Source organism: Pangasianodon hypophthalmus, chromosome 1 (assembly GCF_027358585.1).
Source record: "Pangasianodon hypophthalmus isolate fPanHyp1 chromosome 1, fPanHyp1.pri, whole genome shotgun sequence".
NCBI lineage: Eukaryota > Metazoa > Chordata > Actinopteri > Siluriformes > Pangasiidae > Pangasianodon > Pangasianodon hypophthalmus.
In genome coordinates this window covers 2,117,478-2,134,941 of record NC_069710.1, presented here as the reverse complement: position 1 = coordinate 2,134,941, position 17,464 = coordinate 2,117,478, and the positions used below count along the sequence as shown (strand labels likewise).

Sequence of the window (17,464 nt, the reverse complement as noted above, 5' to 3'; positions counted from 1 at the left end):
AAATTCAGAAGTTTTGTCTAAATGCACCAAACCACCGCAGGTTACCTCGAGTCACTGAACCACTATAGTCATTGCATGCTACAAGCTGGCCAGTGGTTGCTATCAAAAAATAAAATGTTATTTTAAAACAGTGTGCACTAAGTACAAAATGTAAATATTTTGTGATACACACAAGGTAGAAAATACTTGAGTAATTTTACTTGGTTGCTATATTTAAGTATTATTTTGGTGTATTCATATTTTACTTGAGTAATATTGACATTGAATATCTGTATTCTTACTTACATTACATCTCACTCCTTATGTTTTTATTTAGACCTTCAAAAAGTATTCATTATGAAAAAGACAAAAAAAAAAAAAAAAAAATATATATATATATATATATATATATATATATATATATATATATATATATATATATATATATATATATATATATATATATATATATATATATAATAATAATAATAATAATAATAATAATTTCACCTTTCCTCCGTCTTGAAGACTTTCCATACTGGAAAACTTAAAAGTTTCAGCTTTACCACTGACTGCTACAAAGCGCTGACACTGGAGACTCCTTCCAGCGCTAAATAAACATCACCTCACAGAAAACTTCTGTTATGCAATTACAATTTTTATCCATTTATGTGCAACCTTCCCATAAATGCCCCTGTGTAACTTGTTACTACAGAAACACTAAGGTATTAGAATGAGCACTTATAAAAACCTGTGATTTGCCTTACAGTCAGAACAACCATCAAAGCCGTGCTGTTAGAGAAAATTTATCAACACCTTCTGCCAATCAGAATTGAGAATTTGACAGCACTGCGGTATAAATCCAAAACTTTTCATGGGTTCATTCATTACTCTGTGACATTGTATCACATGAACACACAAAATAAGATAAGATAAGATAATCCTTTATTCATCCCCAATGGGGAAATTTGCATTGTTTGCATCTTTGCATCATTTGCATCACTATCAGAAATGTCATAGACTACCGAACAGCACCATCCTGTGGTCAGCAATGGCAACCATGAATAGCCACTGAGAATCATACTAAAAATCATACACACACTTAACAGATAAGATATACACGTTTCCATGTTCCCTCTCCTTGTCCACCTGGGTTTCCTCCAGGTTCTCTGGTTTCTTCACACCATCTTAAACCTAATGATCCCTAGGCCTGAGTGTGTATGTGAGTGTGTGTAAAGATACACTATATTACCAAAAGTATTCGGTCACCTGCCTTGACTCACATATGAACTTAAGTGCCATCCCATTCCTAACCCATAGGGTTCAATATGATGTCGGTCCACCTTTTGCAGCTATTACAGCTTCAACTCTTCTGGGAAGGCTGTCCACAAGGTTGAGGAGTGTGTTTATAGGAATTTTTGACCATTCTTCCAAAAGCGCATTGGTGAGGTCACACACTGATGTTGGTCGAGAAGGCCTGGCTCTCAGTCTCCGCTCTAATTCATCCCAAAGGTGTTCTATCGGGTTCAGGTCAGGACTCTGTGCAGGCCAGTCAAGTTCATCCACACCAGACTCTGTCATCCATGTCTTTATGGACCTTGCTTTGTGCACTGGTGCACAGTCATGTTGGAAGAGGAAGGGGCCCGCTCCAAACTGTTCCCACAAAGTTGGGAGCATGGAATTGTCCAAAATGTTTTGGTATCCTGAAGCATTCAAAGTTCCTTTCACTGGAACTAAGGGGCCAAGCCCAACTCCTGAAAAACAACCCCACACCATAATTCCTCCTCCACCAAATTTCACACTCGGCACAATGCAGTCCGAAATGTACCGTTCTCCTGGCAACCTCCAAACCCAGACTCGTCCATCAGATTGCCAGATGGAAAAGCGTGATTCATCACTCCAGAGAACGCGTCTCCGCTGCTCTAGAGTCCAGTGGCGGCGTGCTTTACACCACTGCATCCGACGCTTTGCATTGCACTTGGTGATGTGTGGCTTGGATGCAGCTGCTCGGCCATGGAAACCCATTCCCTGAAGCTCTCTGCGTACTGTACTTGGGCTAATCTGAAGGTCACATGAAGTTTGGAGCTCTGTAGCAGTTGACTGTGAAGAAAGTCGACGACCTCTTTGCACTATGCGCTTCAGCATCCGCTGACCCCTCTCCGTCAGTTTACGTGGCCTACCACTTCGTGGCTGAGTTGCTGTTGTTCCCAAACTCTTCCATTTTGTTATGATAAAGCTGACAGTCGACTGTGGAATATTTAGGAGCGAGGAAATTTCACGACTGGATTTGTTGCACAGGTGGCATCCTATGACAGTTCCACGCTGGAATTCACTGAGCTCCTGAGAGCGGCCCATTCTTTCACAAATGTTTGTAAAAACAGTCTGCATGCCTAAGTGCTTGATTTTATACACCTGTGGCCAGGCCAAGTGATTAGGACACCTGATTCTGATCATTTGGATGGGTGACCGAATACTTTTGGTAATATAGTGTAGACTGAAAGAGTCACTGCCTGAGCATTTTAGAAAAGCAAATCTTTTATATTTAAGTTACTTTTTTGATCTCTCTTGAAAACTTCTGAGATAAGATTTTCCCATTAAGACAACAATATCCTGTGTACACTATACTTCACAAGGTGTTTTTCTATTTTGAGCAATTCGTAGCTACTTGGAGGGGATCACAATACGTTCCTATTTGGCTCCTGTTCTCAATTTTGTTCTGGCTCAGGTCTCACTTCTCCACCTTATCATTAATTTGTGCACAGAGGATCGGATCAGGAGAGGACATTTAGCAGGATGCTTGAAAATATATCGTAATTGTGAACATAAATGAACAATGTACATTTTCCTTTCTAGTTGACAGTGGAGTACAGTTGGGTGCTAATACTCTCAATTCTTTCAAAGTCTGCTCACTCTCATTTTTTGTGATTTTTTTTTTTTTTTTTTTTGGGAGCATGCACAACTCTGGAGCACAGGTTCCCAGGCCAGGTGCTGGAGTTCCTGCTCTCAACACACCTGATTGAGCTAATAAGTTAATTAACAGCCCTGTCTTAATTGAAGTGTATGTGTTAGAGCAGGGGGAAAAGCAAGGGGGGCTGGATAGAGAAAAAAAAAGTGCAAGACAGGGGTTCTCCAGGCCCAGTGTTGGCAACCTGTGCTCTAGAGTAAAAAAAATGCACAGGGTGTGATCACATAGGCTGAAAGTATTTTAAGTTTTTCAGATACGTTTTCAACTGTGTTGAGATGACATACAGATGTTTCATTTAATAACTTCTAAACATTACGAAACATTTTTTTGTGTTTTTGCCTCATTTGATCGCCTTTCAGTTATACGTCTAAGGTTTCCCCACCCGGAAACTGAATAATACAAGGTAGGCTTCTTGAACGCTGCATTTCCGCGTGCACGCCAGTGCAGTCAGGTGACTGTCAAGCACATGACTCTAACGGATCTCCCCGCATCCTCGGCCTCCTTTGAAGACTGACAGCTGGCTCACCCAATGATAGCGCACCTAGCCAGCCAGTTGTCCAATAAGCAAGCAGGGGGCGGGACTAAAGTAAAGCTTTTGCTACAGAGAAACATTGGGGAAGACGAATGTGTCTGAACGACTTTGTTCTCTATTAATAGACAGGGAGGCATTTTGTGCTTGTTCATGCTACAGTGTATGTGTGCTAGATGTACGACAGCTGTGTGTTAAAGCACATGAGTGTAGAGTAAAGGGGTGGGGGATTTTTCGGGGAGAAAGCGTCGTTTGGGTCAAGATGTCGATTCAGTACGGAGAAGCGCTGGCAGATAGCTACGGGGTGGCCGACTCGTTCCCCAAAGATTTCGGCTATGGAGAAGAGGAGACAGACATGGAGGACAGTCCAGCACCGTCCGACAGCAAGCCGAGAATACTGCTGATGGGCTTGAGAAGGAGTGGGAAGTCCTCCATTCAGAAGGTACGAGTGAAAATGAGTCTGGTCAGATTTATTCCTCAGAGCTAACTCCTACCGCCACAGCTGTAGGTGTTCAGACTGAAGTTCAGTCCCAAATGCCTCTCTGTTGGACAGGTAGTCCACTACACCGGTTGTAAAAGCTTGTATTTAATGCGCGACCTAGTGTGCTTATGTAGGGAATAAGCAGCTGATTGGGATTAAGCGACAGACACCATGGACTTGCTGAGTTAGCAAAGGTGCTCTTTAGCTAAACAACCAGAGGATCTCTGAAATAGATTTTCAGGATTCATTTGAAGGTGAAAACTGACAAGTTTACTAAACCTTGTAAAGTCCTTTAACTTACCATACTGAAGAACTAACCCTGTATTGATATTATTTCTGTATTAGCTAGTTGTTTCTACATTTGACGTCCAGAATGTGGCACCAAACCTATTATTGGTGTTTACCTCTTTTTTTAGTAGTAAGAAGTAAGGTTAACTTATCTACTAATGAAAAAAACAGTACATTTCCCTAAGGATTAGTCTGGAAGTGGGGTGAGGGTGGGGGTTAGATGTTTTATGTAAGTTGTTATTGTTCTGTACAGAGGCTCAGTGTTTTGCTTCTTATAGAAAATGCATGTCTAAGGTCACTCCTTAGATCAATGGTGCTGGACTTAAAGCTGGTCAGAGTCGAGGCTGTGAATCCTGGGCCTCCTGAGAAAGTCCAACGCTCGGATCTCCACCAAACCTCACATCCGCAGTCCCTGCTTTAATACAGATGTTCTTGTTTAATACAGATGATCTAGTGTGCATGACTGGGCCCCATGAATCATTTAGGCCAGGAGTCCCTGTGCAGTTGACATACTTTTAAGCCTGATTTCTCAACATACTTATGACCTGCTAGTAATCTACATCCTAGTTCTACTCCAAACCTTTTTTTCAGCAGCATGAATTCATTGAACTGTGCTATTATATAAATAATATGAGTAATGTTTCTCTCCTCAGGTTGTGTTTCATAAGATGTCCCCCAATGAGACCCTGTTTCTGGAGAGCACTAATAAAATCTACAAGGACGACATCTCCAGCAGCTCTTTTGTCAACTTTCAGATCTGGGACTTTCCTGGTCAGGTAGACTTTTTTGACCCGACCTTTGATTACGAGATGATCTTCAGAGGAACCGGCGCGTTGATATTTGTCATTGATGCACAGGTAATATAAGGAATATTTAAGGAACTTGGTCCTTTGGTACTGTCTGTTCATTCCTCACGTTTGTTTCACTGTCTTGTTAGTTGAGCCTGTTCTGTAGCACAACAGACAGGATGTTCTGTCTGTAATTTACCAGACCTGGGCTTTCCAAAAGTATCACGATCATCTTGACTAAGAGAGCAAATGTTCACTATAACACTTACCGCACTGGTCTAAGGCTGGTGGGTGGGTGGGTTGGGGCGATTCTGGTGCTGGATGATTGAAAAGAATGCATATAGGAGGCAGGAAATCACACATGAAACCAGTGGACTTGACATTGGCGTCAAGGCTATTATTTGACTCTAAGCTAAGAATTTTATGAACCTTACATCCAGCAGAATCATGGGCATGTGTATCCTCTAATGTCCCCTTCAAACAAACTCTAGCAGACACTGTCTCACCAGTTAGACAGAAATGACAGTGTGCTTTCAGGTGATCAGGTAAAAACACTCATCATTTATAAGCGCTAGGGTTAAAGCAGTGCTACGTCATCAGGACATGTATGAAAAGATCATTTATAAACTTAGCTTATTCTGAATGTTTCTAAAGTCCGGCTTTGCTTGTCCTTTGGAGAAGACTGGAGAAAACATGTGTCCTTGCTATGTCATATATGAGGGCTCATCTTATTGGTTGTGGAAAAGACAGCATAACCCAGGTCAAAGTTGAATTTGAGTGAACTTTGAGCGCAGCCTCAGGGTGTCAGATCCAAGCGGAGTGCCGTTCAGAGCAGTGTGTCTGCAGGCAAAGCGGCACTGATCTCCGCATAGAGAAATAACGGCTTCTCCGGTGCAAATCTGTTTTCTGTTGGATCACCTGTAGGCGGCCTTAGTGAACCACTGTTATGAAATATGAAAAATTCCTTGAATATTCAAAACACATTCAGGGTGTTTTCTAGTGTAAAGAACTTTAAATTCACAAATATGAGTAAAATGTTTGTGTAATAGAGGCCAGAAAATAAATTTCATGTAAATGCGCGGATATATAAAGCCATTTGTTTCCTATTCGTTCTGTAAGCATACACCCTGTAGATCAGGGGTCTTCACTCTTATCCACAAAGGGCCGGTGTGGTTACAGGCTTTCATTCCAACCAAATAGGAGGCGTACTTGTTAGTGTAGATGATTATTATCCTATACACCCCACCCTTACATTTATACAAAACAGTATATCTAAATGAATGCCTTCATAGCAGAATAAACAGAATAACAAAATTGGCATTAAACCTGATCTCAAGCTGCTGATTCACAACAGGGACTCATTTCACACTCTATATAAAGCCTGGGAATTTCAAGCCTTGATAAATAAAGCTGAAACATGTGACACGGCCTGTGTACCATTTTCTTACTTTGAGCTTAATGTTTTTGCAACGTAAGCTTGATTTGAGTCAGCAAATATGAGAACATCATCTGATTAGCTATTAGGCATTAGACCTGATGTGGTTCGGAAGTGTGATCATTTCATTCATATCACGACGAAGATTGATGTTTCGTGTTTTTCAGCTTCATGAGAGAAGTACATTACCTATACCTATGTTTAGGTGACCTTAAGATGTATATAATATCACTTAATATGTAATATGTAAGTGTGTCATGGGTCAGAAGTAGTGCTTCATGGAGCAATACATTATTCTGAAACTGCACAACAGTTTCCTCGTGATTGTTGTTTTGCTTCTTTCACAGATCATATCTCCCCCTAGTTGCATGTAAATGTTAAATATACCCTTTATATATTTTTTTGCTGTCCAACTAACACATTAACTGCTTGTAGAGGCAAACAAAAATATAATTAGATAGATGGTTGTTTGATGGTTCATTGTAAGGTTATTTATAATCGATTGTATAAAATGGCAGGCCAAAAACAATGCATCAAATTTTGATAAAATTGACAGATACTGACCTTTGCCTTAAATTACTTGTTAAATTCACAAATCACAAATCAGTAGTAGAAAAGTGAGGCAAATTCTGAGTGATTTGATCCTGACTAGCAGCTTGAGAGATGTTTGAGATAAGTACTTGTGGATTAGCAATTCGTAATTTGTTGTCAGATGTCAGCATTTATCTGCTTGCTTCCTGTTCCACTGTAGAAATGTCTTTTGGCAGACGTCACCCTCAGTGACTTCTTTTCTCCTGTTTCCATCACGTGGAGTGCCCACAAAACGGTTATCGCGAATAGGTCAGCTTATGACTTCCTTCCTTACCGTGATCTTTCTGGATGAGCCATTCCACTTTAACTTATCCAAACTCGGTACTGTACTGTATGCTGTGAAAGATGTTTGTTGTGCTGCTTCTTTTTTCTGCATCTGCGTTTGTGTTCATGTTACGTAGTCTGTAAGAAAGCCCTTCTCCACCCATTGACATTAAACCAAAAATTTCATCATTGTGAGTCTTATTAAATGAGCTAAGAACACTTTTTTGATTTTGAGAAGTGAAGAGAAATCCTGAAATCTCGCAAGACGTAATGCTTGCAAATCACACCTACTTCTGTAATTTGCCACGGTATAGCTCTTGGTTAAGAACAAAAATACTAATGCTTCAAATGTCAGTGAGAGTCACCTCATGTTTTTACCCTGCGACATAGGTTTTTCTAAGTGGTTGCATTTCCCTTTCCACATACAGTGCCTTCCAATAATAATCTTTTGTTCAGAAAATTCACAAAAATACTCTGCTCTCATGGATATCAAACCATTGCAAACACAACACAGGTTTATCCAAAAAAAAAAAAAAAACTTTGTTAAATATATGTCTGGCACAATTATTGGCACCCCTATAAATTCATATGAGAAAAATATATCTGAAGTATATTCTCATTGATATTTTACTTTTTTTTTTTTTTTTTTTTAAGTACACCTGGATGACTAGGAACAGGAAATTGTTCAACCATCACTTCCTATTTCACAGGGATATAAATATGATGTTACACAGGCCAAATTCCCTTAATCATTCATCACAATGGTTACGACCAAGGAATGTAGCTGTGATATGTGGCAAAAGGTTGTTGAGCTTCATAAAATGGGAAGTGGCTATAAGAAAAGAGCAAAAGCATTGAAAATGCCTATTTCCACCATCAGGGCAATAATTAAGAAGTTCCAGTCAACTGAAAATGTTATGAATCAACCTGGAAGAGGACGTGTGTCTGTATTGTCTCAATGTACCTTGAAAAGGATGGTTCGAGTGGCCAAAAAAACAGTCCAAGGATTTCTAATGCGTTATCGTTTTTACAGTACAAGCTCATTCACAGGGACATATATGATAGACATTCCACATAATATAAGGCTAGTTATAAATGAATTAAAAAAGTGTGGTGTTTAACAAAGAAAAACATACCATTGATAGGGTTTTATAAGTTTTCTGTTAGATGTTTACAATGTAAGTGATAACAAGAACTGACTTGTCTCATGGATGTTCCATAACGTTAAATGCAACTATAAACAGTTAAAAAGCGCAATGAGTCATTTGTTAATAAATAAAAAAATTGTAATTGTTGGCAAATCACTGCGGTGTGAGCGGAATAATACTCCACTTGAGGGTGATAATGTATTACACCACCCTAGCGTGGATTATTTTCGTATAACAGAACGTAAGGAATGTTATTCCTTACATATGAAAAGGAGGACCAATGTCATCCATCAGATCGAGAAATAGCCGTGATTGAGGAAAGTTTTTTAAATACTGTGAAATTTTTCGCTTAGGCATCCACTTCAGTCTTACAGAGAGTCATACTGGAAAAATACATCACATACATCATGTGCTTTTATTGTCACCCTGCTCTGACCACATTTTGTGCTTTTGTGAATCAAATAAACCGTGCGACTGAGGGACGTGGTCTTGTTTTATATGTTTTCTCTCTTGTAGGATGACTACGTGGAGGCTCTTGGCAGACTCCACTTAACGGTATCTCGGGCCTATCGCGTCAACCCTGAAATCAACTTTGAAGTGTTCATCCATAAAGTTGACGGGCTATCTGACGACCACAAAATTGAGACACAGAGGGATATTCACCAGAGGGCTAATGATGACCTGGCTGATGCCAGCTTGGAGAAACTGCATCTTAGGTAAGCTTTTTTTCTTTTTGGCTTGAATGCAGTGCATTTGTCTTTCTGTGAATTGTGAAATACTAAGCAAATCAAGTGTCTTCACAAAAAGCATTACTGTTGCTTTTTCATCACCTTCTCCCCAGTTTCCAGTTGCCCTATGTGATGCTGGCTTTTGCAATATTAAGTTTATAAAAAATTTAATACATGCTAAACAGTGCCGCTATTGCATAAATAGTGTATTACAATAGAATTTGCTACTTTCATTGGGTCATAGGTTTGCACAGTGGTAAAAATAAAAAATGCCTTTCCTGAGATGCAGAGTATAAAGTTTACGTAAACCAATAGTAAAATACCAATAATGCCTTGCGGTTCTACTTGTAATATAATTTAAGAAAAGGAAACCTATTTGGTATGTTAAACAGTGTAATAGATTAGTAGGTTTAGCAAATATTTATCATTTGCTAAGCTTACACAGAGATAACGAAGAACTTGTTTTGCTTTGGCATCACTGTGAGTGCAGCTCAGCAACATAAGTGACAGGGACTTGGGAATGTGTGCTCGTGGCTTGTTTTGGCCAGAGGGGTGGAGTAGAATGCATACCACATGTACTGCATGATCTGATCCACAGTGCCACATTCCCCTTAGGCCCTCGTCTAAAGATTGCTCAAGATGAACCGGCTTAAGTTGGATTGAAACACAAATAAAGAAAACAGAACCAAATGCTGTGTGTGGGCTGGACGTTAAACATTAACTGCTCAAAATGGGATTTCAGTAGAACGGCTGAGATTCTGTAATCTCCCTGATATTCAGCAGGTCCCCTCAGTTACCAGTTTTCGAAACCCAGCTCTGTACTTTAGCATTTAAATCATGCACTTATTTGTCAAATGCTATCGTTGTTTATTTTAGTTTAGCATTGTTTTAACTTTCATATTATTTCAGCTTTTACTTTTTTATATTTCCTACTGTCTTTTATTTGTTATAATAATTATTAAATTGTATTTTATTATTTTTTATATTTAAATTAAATAAATGTGTTCATTAAATTATATTTCCTTTTGATTGAATACTTAATGTAGTAATAGTAGTAGTAGTAATAATAATAATAGTAATAATAATAATAATAATAGATGATGGACCTGCTTGCCATTTTTTTCATTACCAATCCTTGTAGTGATTGAAAGATTTACAGAGCACTACAGGCATTACATAGCTTTTGCTTTATGTGTACCTTCATCTGGGTGTATGAGAGTTAAATTTCCTTGTAGCCTAGCTGCATCAGGTGTGGTCTGGTGTGGGTGTGTGTGTGTGTGTGTGTGTTTGTTTGTGTGTGCACTCGAGCCAACATTTGTTTTCACTTCACTTTGACATCATTTGGAAAATGGCCATCTATCTGTATTAGTCTTCATGCTTTTGTAACTTTTACTGTTCTTTCATTGTTGTAAGCACCAGTCATTTTAAAGGATAATTGGGAATGCAGTAGCATATCAGTGTGAAAGTGCTGGATTTTTGCAAACATAACTTTTATCTTGTTCCTGTGTGTTTTTTGGGGCAGCTTCTATTTGACGAGTATCTATGACCACTCTATATTTGAGGCGTTCAGTAAAGTGGTTCAGAAGCTCATCCCCCAGCTGCCCACCCTGGAGAACCTTCTCAACATTTTTATTTCTGTATGTACTTTATTATATCCTTCTTATAAAATATAAGCTTTGAATCTTTTTTTTATCATGTAGAAAATGCTGCTTTGAGTCTTGTTTGACATCGTGTTTCACAGTTTCCCTGTACACCTCTTCTGCTTTCTTGCTGACAGAATTCAGGGATTGAAAAGGCTTTCCTGTTTGACGTGGTTAGTAAGATCTACATAGCCACAGACAGTTCACCGGTGGACATGCAGTCCTATGAGCTGTGCTGCGACATGATTGACGTGGTCATTGACGTGTCGTGCATCTATGGGTAAGATTTCCGACTTCCGAGTTAATTCATAAAAGCATACTTTCTATACTACTTTAGCTTAAATATGTGTGCATGCTTACATGTAGTGCAGGTCGATTTTATGTCTGTGTATAAATGTTGCAGTATTCTCCTGAGTCTTATTATTTTTTAGTTTCTTTCCGCATTTTTGTTAATGCACAATGTGACTAAAATGTCAGTTTCACCTGTTCCTTATGCTCCATTTTTATATCTGGCAATAGTGGTGCCTAACAGATCTTTCTATACAGATTAAAGGAAGATGGCAGTGGCAGTGCGTATGACAAGGAGTCAATGGCAATCATTAAACTCAATAACACCACCGTCCTCTACCTGAAAGAAGTCACCAAGTTTCTTGCCCTTGTCTGTATTCTTAGAGAAGAGAGCTTCGAGCGCAAAGGTTAACACATTTTCCTCCCCTCACGTACCCCTTTAATTAAGGTTTGCCAGTGGCATTAAATTTTCCTATTAAATGGTTTACATGCGAGTGTTAGACTCCGATCCTGGAGGATCACAGTCCTTTGTGGTTTTCACACTTCCAACACTCCAGATTCGTTGCAGTGTATTAAATGCAGTTAAATGCTGACTCTGCAGTGAAGTGGCCCTCGAGATCTGGATCCCATCTCCCCTATATTGAATCATTTAACTTTTTTTTTTTTTGGCTGAACCTTTATGGCTTCATAGCAATAGCTAAAATGATAATTATGATCATTTTGCTAAACCTTGGAATCGTATTATTGCACTTTTAGATGATTTTTTCCTATTGCATAATTAAAGCCTACATTTCTTTTAATCTTTAAATCAAAGTAACTTAAAATGACTGATTATGGTTAAATAAATATTACACAACTATATACTATACACAACTATATAGTTCTACATAATGGGCAGTATTTTGTAAATAGTTTTAGTGCATGGTATGACGTATACCGTTCTTCTCTTTGGATTCTAGGCTTAATAGACTACAACTTCCACTGTTTCCGGAAAGCGATTCATGAAGTGTTTGAGGTTGGTCTGTCCACACCGAGGATGGGAGGCCAGGCAGCTGGAACGCCCTGCATGATGAAGACGGTGGCAATGAATGGCACCCCCAGGAGCACCGTGTAGAGAATGCATAGATGAGAGGAGGAAAAGAATAGAGAGGAAGAGGGAGTCAGTAGAAAAAGACAGAAAGACAATAAATGGGAGGCGCACTGCCATGCCAACCATTCTGCCTGCTCCCAAATGCCTTATACACAGAGCAAAGGACTCTGAAGCCTCTGAAAGAAAACACAGAGCAATGGGGTGGACGTTTGCAGCATAACGGGGTAAGCAATAGGACAGAAGGAAAGATGCACAAAGAGATAGCCCTTTTTGTGTAATTAAATGGCATTAAAAAACTGGTTTAAAAGAATAATACTAGACCGCAATCAAGTGATAAGAAATGCAAGCCGAGGGGACCGCAGTTGTGGCCCTCTCTGCACAAAGCCTTCACACACACTGACCGCTACCTGAGCAGCAGAAGCTGAATGAACCCTGTTCTGTTCTACAACTGGCCTCATGAGCTGATTCTACAAAGCATCTTGTTTAACCCAATGGCAGAAAATGTGATGGTACTTGCTATTGGGCACCGATTAGAGAGCCCGGCTGGCTGTGTACACAACAATGCTTGTGAAGCCTTATATAGAGGAGACTTGCCTGATGCAAGTACCTGCTTACAACATTTACCTAATCCTATTTCCTAAGCTGTTGCTTTTTTAAAGGTTTTCCAGGGAGTGTGAAAAGGGATTAAAGTGCATTGTGTAGCCTGTTTGTGTGTGAAGAAGGAGGTGTGCGCGCGCGCGTGTGTGTATTTATGTATGTGCGTTCCTTTCCTGTCTGCTGAGGCTCACAGAGATCTTGTGACCTCACACACAGGGCTGCACAGTTGTAACAAAACAATAATTGTATTTTTTTTTTTTTTTAATTAATAATTAATTGAAATAAACAGTTATTATTGTCTCCAGCGAAACCCTGATGCTTTGTTAGAGAAAAATGATGGAACATTTACAGAGCACTCATTAAATGCACAGTGCTGTTCATAAATACAAGGATTTAGTAGTCAGCTGCATTATAATCAAAGTGGAATCACTGTCTTTTGCGTCGAAATGACTAGAGTCCAAAGCTGTTATTTTTGCTATGAAGCGGTTTAGCTGTGCAGCCCTCATCTCTCGCTCGGAATGTTGCGAAACAGGGAAATAATTGTACAGTTAAGCGGTAGGACACTGTGATTGCACTCACTTTTGTTTAGTTGCTTGGTCTCAGAGACTCCGCACATCTCTGCACACGGTGGTTCGAGTCAGAAGGAACATTTGAATGAACTACATTCCGGTTGTGTGGTGCCAGTATCTTCTATCACTGACATATTCACTTTCACTCTTTTCACAGAAATACCAGTAGTTTATTTGGCATAAAAATAAATCACAAGACTCCACACTGTAGCCGATACTATATCACTCTCATTCCAAGCATGTCTACTGAATCCATATAACACTTTTTGTTGAGTTGTAAAGGGATGCGCACTAACCCGATATAAACAAAATCAAAGAAGGAGCAACCAAATATCTCATTCTAACCTTACTAGAGTATTTCACTAGACCTCTTGTGATTCTTGCTTTTCATCTGAGATTATATCTGGCTTATGTTCTGCTAGAAATGTTACCATTCACAAGAAATAAAACATGCACTGAAGTCATGCTGGTTGGTGTACTGTAGCTGCCTTTCACATCAGAAATATTGGTCAGTTTGTACAGACCACAGACTGCTATAGACACAGACGCTCACTTCCAAACCCATGCATTTTTATCACCAAGCCTCTTCGTGACAGTCGTATCATGTCCTCTAGAGTGTTAGTTGAAGAGTGGCCATGGGGTCCATGAAGCAAAACCAGGTGGTCAGTGATTTTTATTTTTTATTTAGTCACAGCAGTGGAAATCACAACCCACCATTATCAAAACTACTGCTTATTGAGTTCTATAATTATTAGCCTGTTTAACTAGTCACTTGATTTGAATGGCTTTAAATCAAACTCAGAAACAAGTAGGCTATAAATATCAACTTGTACTTATTGTGTTCTGTCAGTGGAAAAGTTCTCTCATAATGAAGCTCTGATAAATAATAGACAAATTACTGTACAATTTTAAATAATGTTTAAATAAACATGTACATGAGGAGGTCCATGGATTTTATTTTATAGTTGTTTTTTTAAAGAGTCTCTGGTTACAGAACATTTGAGAACCGCTGCATTAGGAGAATAATCCAATAGAGAAGAGCATCAGGAGAGCAAGAACATGCGAGGACACAGAAAAAGAGGTGGTGTTGAATGTAAAAGCTTTAAGCAAGCCATATTAGTAATGAAATGCATAGATTGAAATGATACACATTTCCTGTTATTTGGGAAATAAAGTTTTAGTTAAAAAAAAATCTGAATTTAAGGTAGGTGTTATGAGTTGTTTATGCATTACGTTTCTATTAAAACCTAGTGACTAAAGATGACAATGCTCTAATGTAGAATCTTTAGAACATTGAGTACTGAAGATTTTAGATTAGAGAGTGATGTGAGTATGTGCAGCACTTCCAAATCTTATGTCTGATGATGTGAGGTGGAATAAAATGCTTCTCTGGCAGGCTGGGTCTACCTGAGGGGGAAAAAAAATGCTCACATGTCTGGGATTATCTGACCTAATATGTAGATCAGGATGGGTTGTGTAAGTGTGTGTGGCTTGCACGGAGACGGAGATCTATGAGGTGACTCCGTTCTCTGGAGGACGTGGCTTTTCTTCAGGCTGTTGATGCTGAAGTACTGGTCAGCTGTGTTGATCTCGGCTATCTCACTGATAATGGAGACATCTGATACATGAGAAAGCAGAATTCATAATTTATTATTATTTTTTAAAACCCAAATTGTGTGGTACAACCCCGGAGATTTAATCCGGGCTGGGGAAATATGAATTCAACGTTCTCCAGCTAATAATATTAACAGGCTATGAATTAGCGCAAGTGCATACTGCATTGTGTAACAGAATAGTTTGCATATTTTAATGTGAGCCTGGCATTTGGAACGTAAAATGCTGGAGAAGCCAATAAGCCTCGCAGCTATTGTCACGAGTCATTATGAAAAGTAGGCTCGGCAGTTAAAATCCACTTCCACACAATTTAGATGCAATGAAACAGTGACAGAATTTTATCCACTTCATTAAGCTACTAATTTCTGGTAAATATTCAGCAATAGATCCTCTAAATGGCTTCCTGCTGCCCTCAAGTAGCATGCTGTTTCACCACACATTGTCTCGCTTGCCTGCAGTATTGTTTACCTTAGAATGACTAATTTCTTACTAAAGCATGGAAATAAACCAATTTAAATCAAATGTCATGGAGTTAGCTATATGTAGTGTTTATATATGTTGGCATGTCTCAAAGTCCTTGATGATTTATAGCTCGGAGTTAAGTTTATTAACAGTTGTTCTTGTCTTGCTGCATGGGTGTTGAGTTGCTCTCAGTTTGGCAAGATACACAATATATGCATTTACATTTATTTATCAGAACAGCATTGGCTCTCTGGCAACTCTGAGCTTTCTGACGACCAGATCATAAACTTTAAACTTAAAAAACAAAACAAAGCAAAACAAAAAAACAGCACATGATCAAAATGTAGCAGTTCATTAAAAAAATGTTGAAGACCTACTCAGAATTTTTTATTATTATTATTATTATTATTAGTAGTAGTAGTATTCAATTAAATTATAACCAAAATTAAAACACAAAAATTACATTTTTAAGTTAAGTAAAAAAAAAAATACAATGTAATATATAAAAAAAAAAAAAAAGTCAATAAGTAATAAGTAAAGTCTGCAATAATGTGAAAGCCATTTTTTAAAAGCTAAACTTAAAATAATTATTTTGACAAATAAGTGAATGGTTTCTAAGATAAAAGTGCTAAGATAAAGAGACCGGTGAGCAGGATTGCTAATTCAGCAATCTATTCCGCTCACACCGGTAGCTTTCATCAAGAGCTATTGTAGAAGAGAAATCTTCCATGGCCACAGTTTACGCAAAACAAGATTCTGAAGCTGATTTCCCTGCGGCAAACATACAGTGTCCAATATAGAGAGCAGATTCTGTAGTTCCTGCTCCCTTTGTTCATTTTAAAGCCAAATAGATGTTCTTGTTCTTGATTTAATGTCTCCATGAGCAATCACTGTCAGTTTTCACACTGAAGGTTAGCTGGTGTTTAAGTCACACTGTTCTCCATCCAGGATATCCGTGGCTGAAATTTTTTTCAGCACCATCTTAAGAGAAGTGACAGAGATGCGGTGAGTATTTAAAGTTAAGAGAAGCGACACAAATGTGGTGAGTATTGCATTTAAATTGCTGTATTATTTGATGTTTTGAAAAAAATAAATCTTTTTGATCATTTGTAATACCTATAGAAGAAGAAGCTCTTGAGTGATAAGTATTTTAACCCATTCTGAATAACTGAAATTAGTTAATTTGTTTAAATAGTATTGTATGCAGGTTGCAAATTTTCATATATTTTCCAGTGTAAATAGAAACACATTTAATGAAGGTAATTGAACTAGTGCTGCTTTTCATGCATTATCTGTAAAGAGTAAAGGTAAAGAGGTAACACGCTGGATCTATGGATTAAAGAAAATGTACAGATGTATGAGCAGATATTAGGAAATAATGCAATTATGTGTCAGGACACAGTCCAGCTGATGTGTCATTCTGTACTCACTAGATGGAGCCAGTGCTCTGATTTGGTTCTTGATGAGTGACTGTTTAGCCCAAGGTTCTGCACGGACCCAGTGTGTGTTAGCAGACATGCAAATGAAATGTTAACATCACACAGTTGTACAGAGAGGAGGGGGAAGGGAGCAGCATGATGTACAACTGTAATTTGGCTGAATAGCAGGCCTTGAAATTGCTTTGCTTTATCAAAACTGATGCCACACTTTCCATCCCCTCCACTGGCAGACACTAATGACCAATGGCTAATAAGTGGAAACATCTACGGCCTTTATTTATTTATTTATTTATCTGTTTGTTTGTTTGTTTGTAAAACAAATCATTTTTAACAAAACTATTTTCACTAGTGCTATAAAAGAGATCAAGAAGCTGTTTAAAGCAAGTTTTTTCAATCTCATTTTTCTGGGATTCTTCTTTAAGATAGAAATTTTGCAACTGTTGTATTAATTGCGTTTTATTCATGACTGATGTTAATTTTTGGCTTTAGTTTCATTTAAGAAAGCATTAGATTTTGGCTTTACATGTCTCACAGATTCAAAAATTTTATTCTTTACAGGTATGTCCACT

At 38.4% G+C, this 17,464-nt stretch overlaps 1 protein-coding gene across 1 annotated transcript; it reads left to right on the top strand.

Moving 5' to 3' along the window:
- The first annotated feature begins 3,395 nt into the window (after window positions 1–3,395).
- On the top strand, window positions 3,396–13,844 carry rragca (Ras-related GTP binding Ca). The gene is made up of 7 exons (XM_026913723.3): window positions 3,396–3,915; window positions 4,896–5,099; window positions 8,985–9,184; window positions 10,719–10,833; window positions 10,974–11,116; window positions 11,383–11,531; window positions 12,084–13,844. The coding sequence occupies exons 1-7, from the start codon at window positions 3,736–3,738 to the stop codon at window positions 12,236–12,238; spliced, it is 1,146 nt and encodes a 381-aa protein (XP_026769524.1). The 5' UTR covers window positions 3,396–3,735; the 3' UTR covers window positions 12,239–13,844.
- The last annotated feature ends 3,620 nt before the right edge of the window (window positions 13,845–17,464 follow it).

What these genes read in the sequence shown, in the direction of transcription:
- rragca (XM_026913723.3), top strand. Translation starts at nt 3,736, where the DNA reads ATGTCGATTCAGTACGGAGAAGCGCTGGCAGATAGCTACGGGGTGGCC. An exon ending in TATTTGTCATTGATGCACAG is followed by an intron (nt 5,100 to 8,984) that starts GTAATATAAGGA and finishes TCTCTCTTGTAG; the next exon opens with GATGACTACGTGGAGGCTCT. An exon ending in TTCTCAACATTTTTATTTCT is followed by an intron (nt 10,834 to 10,973) that starts GTATGTACTTTA and finishes TCTTGCTGACAG; the next exon opens with AATTCAGGGATTGAAAAGGC.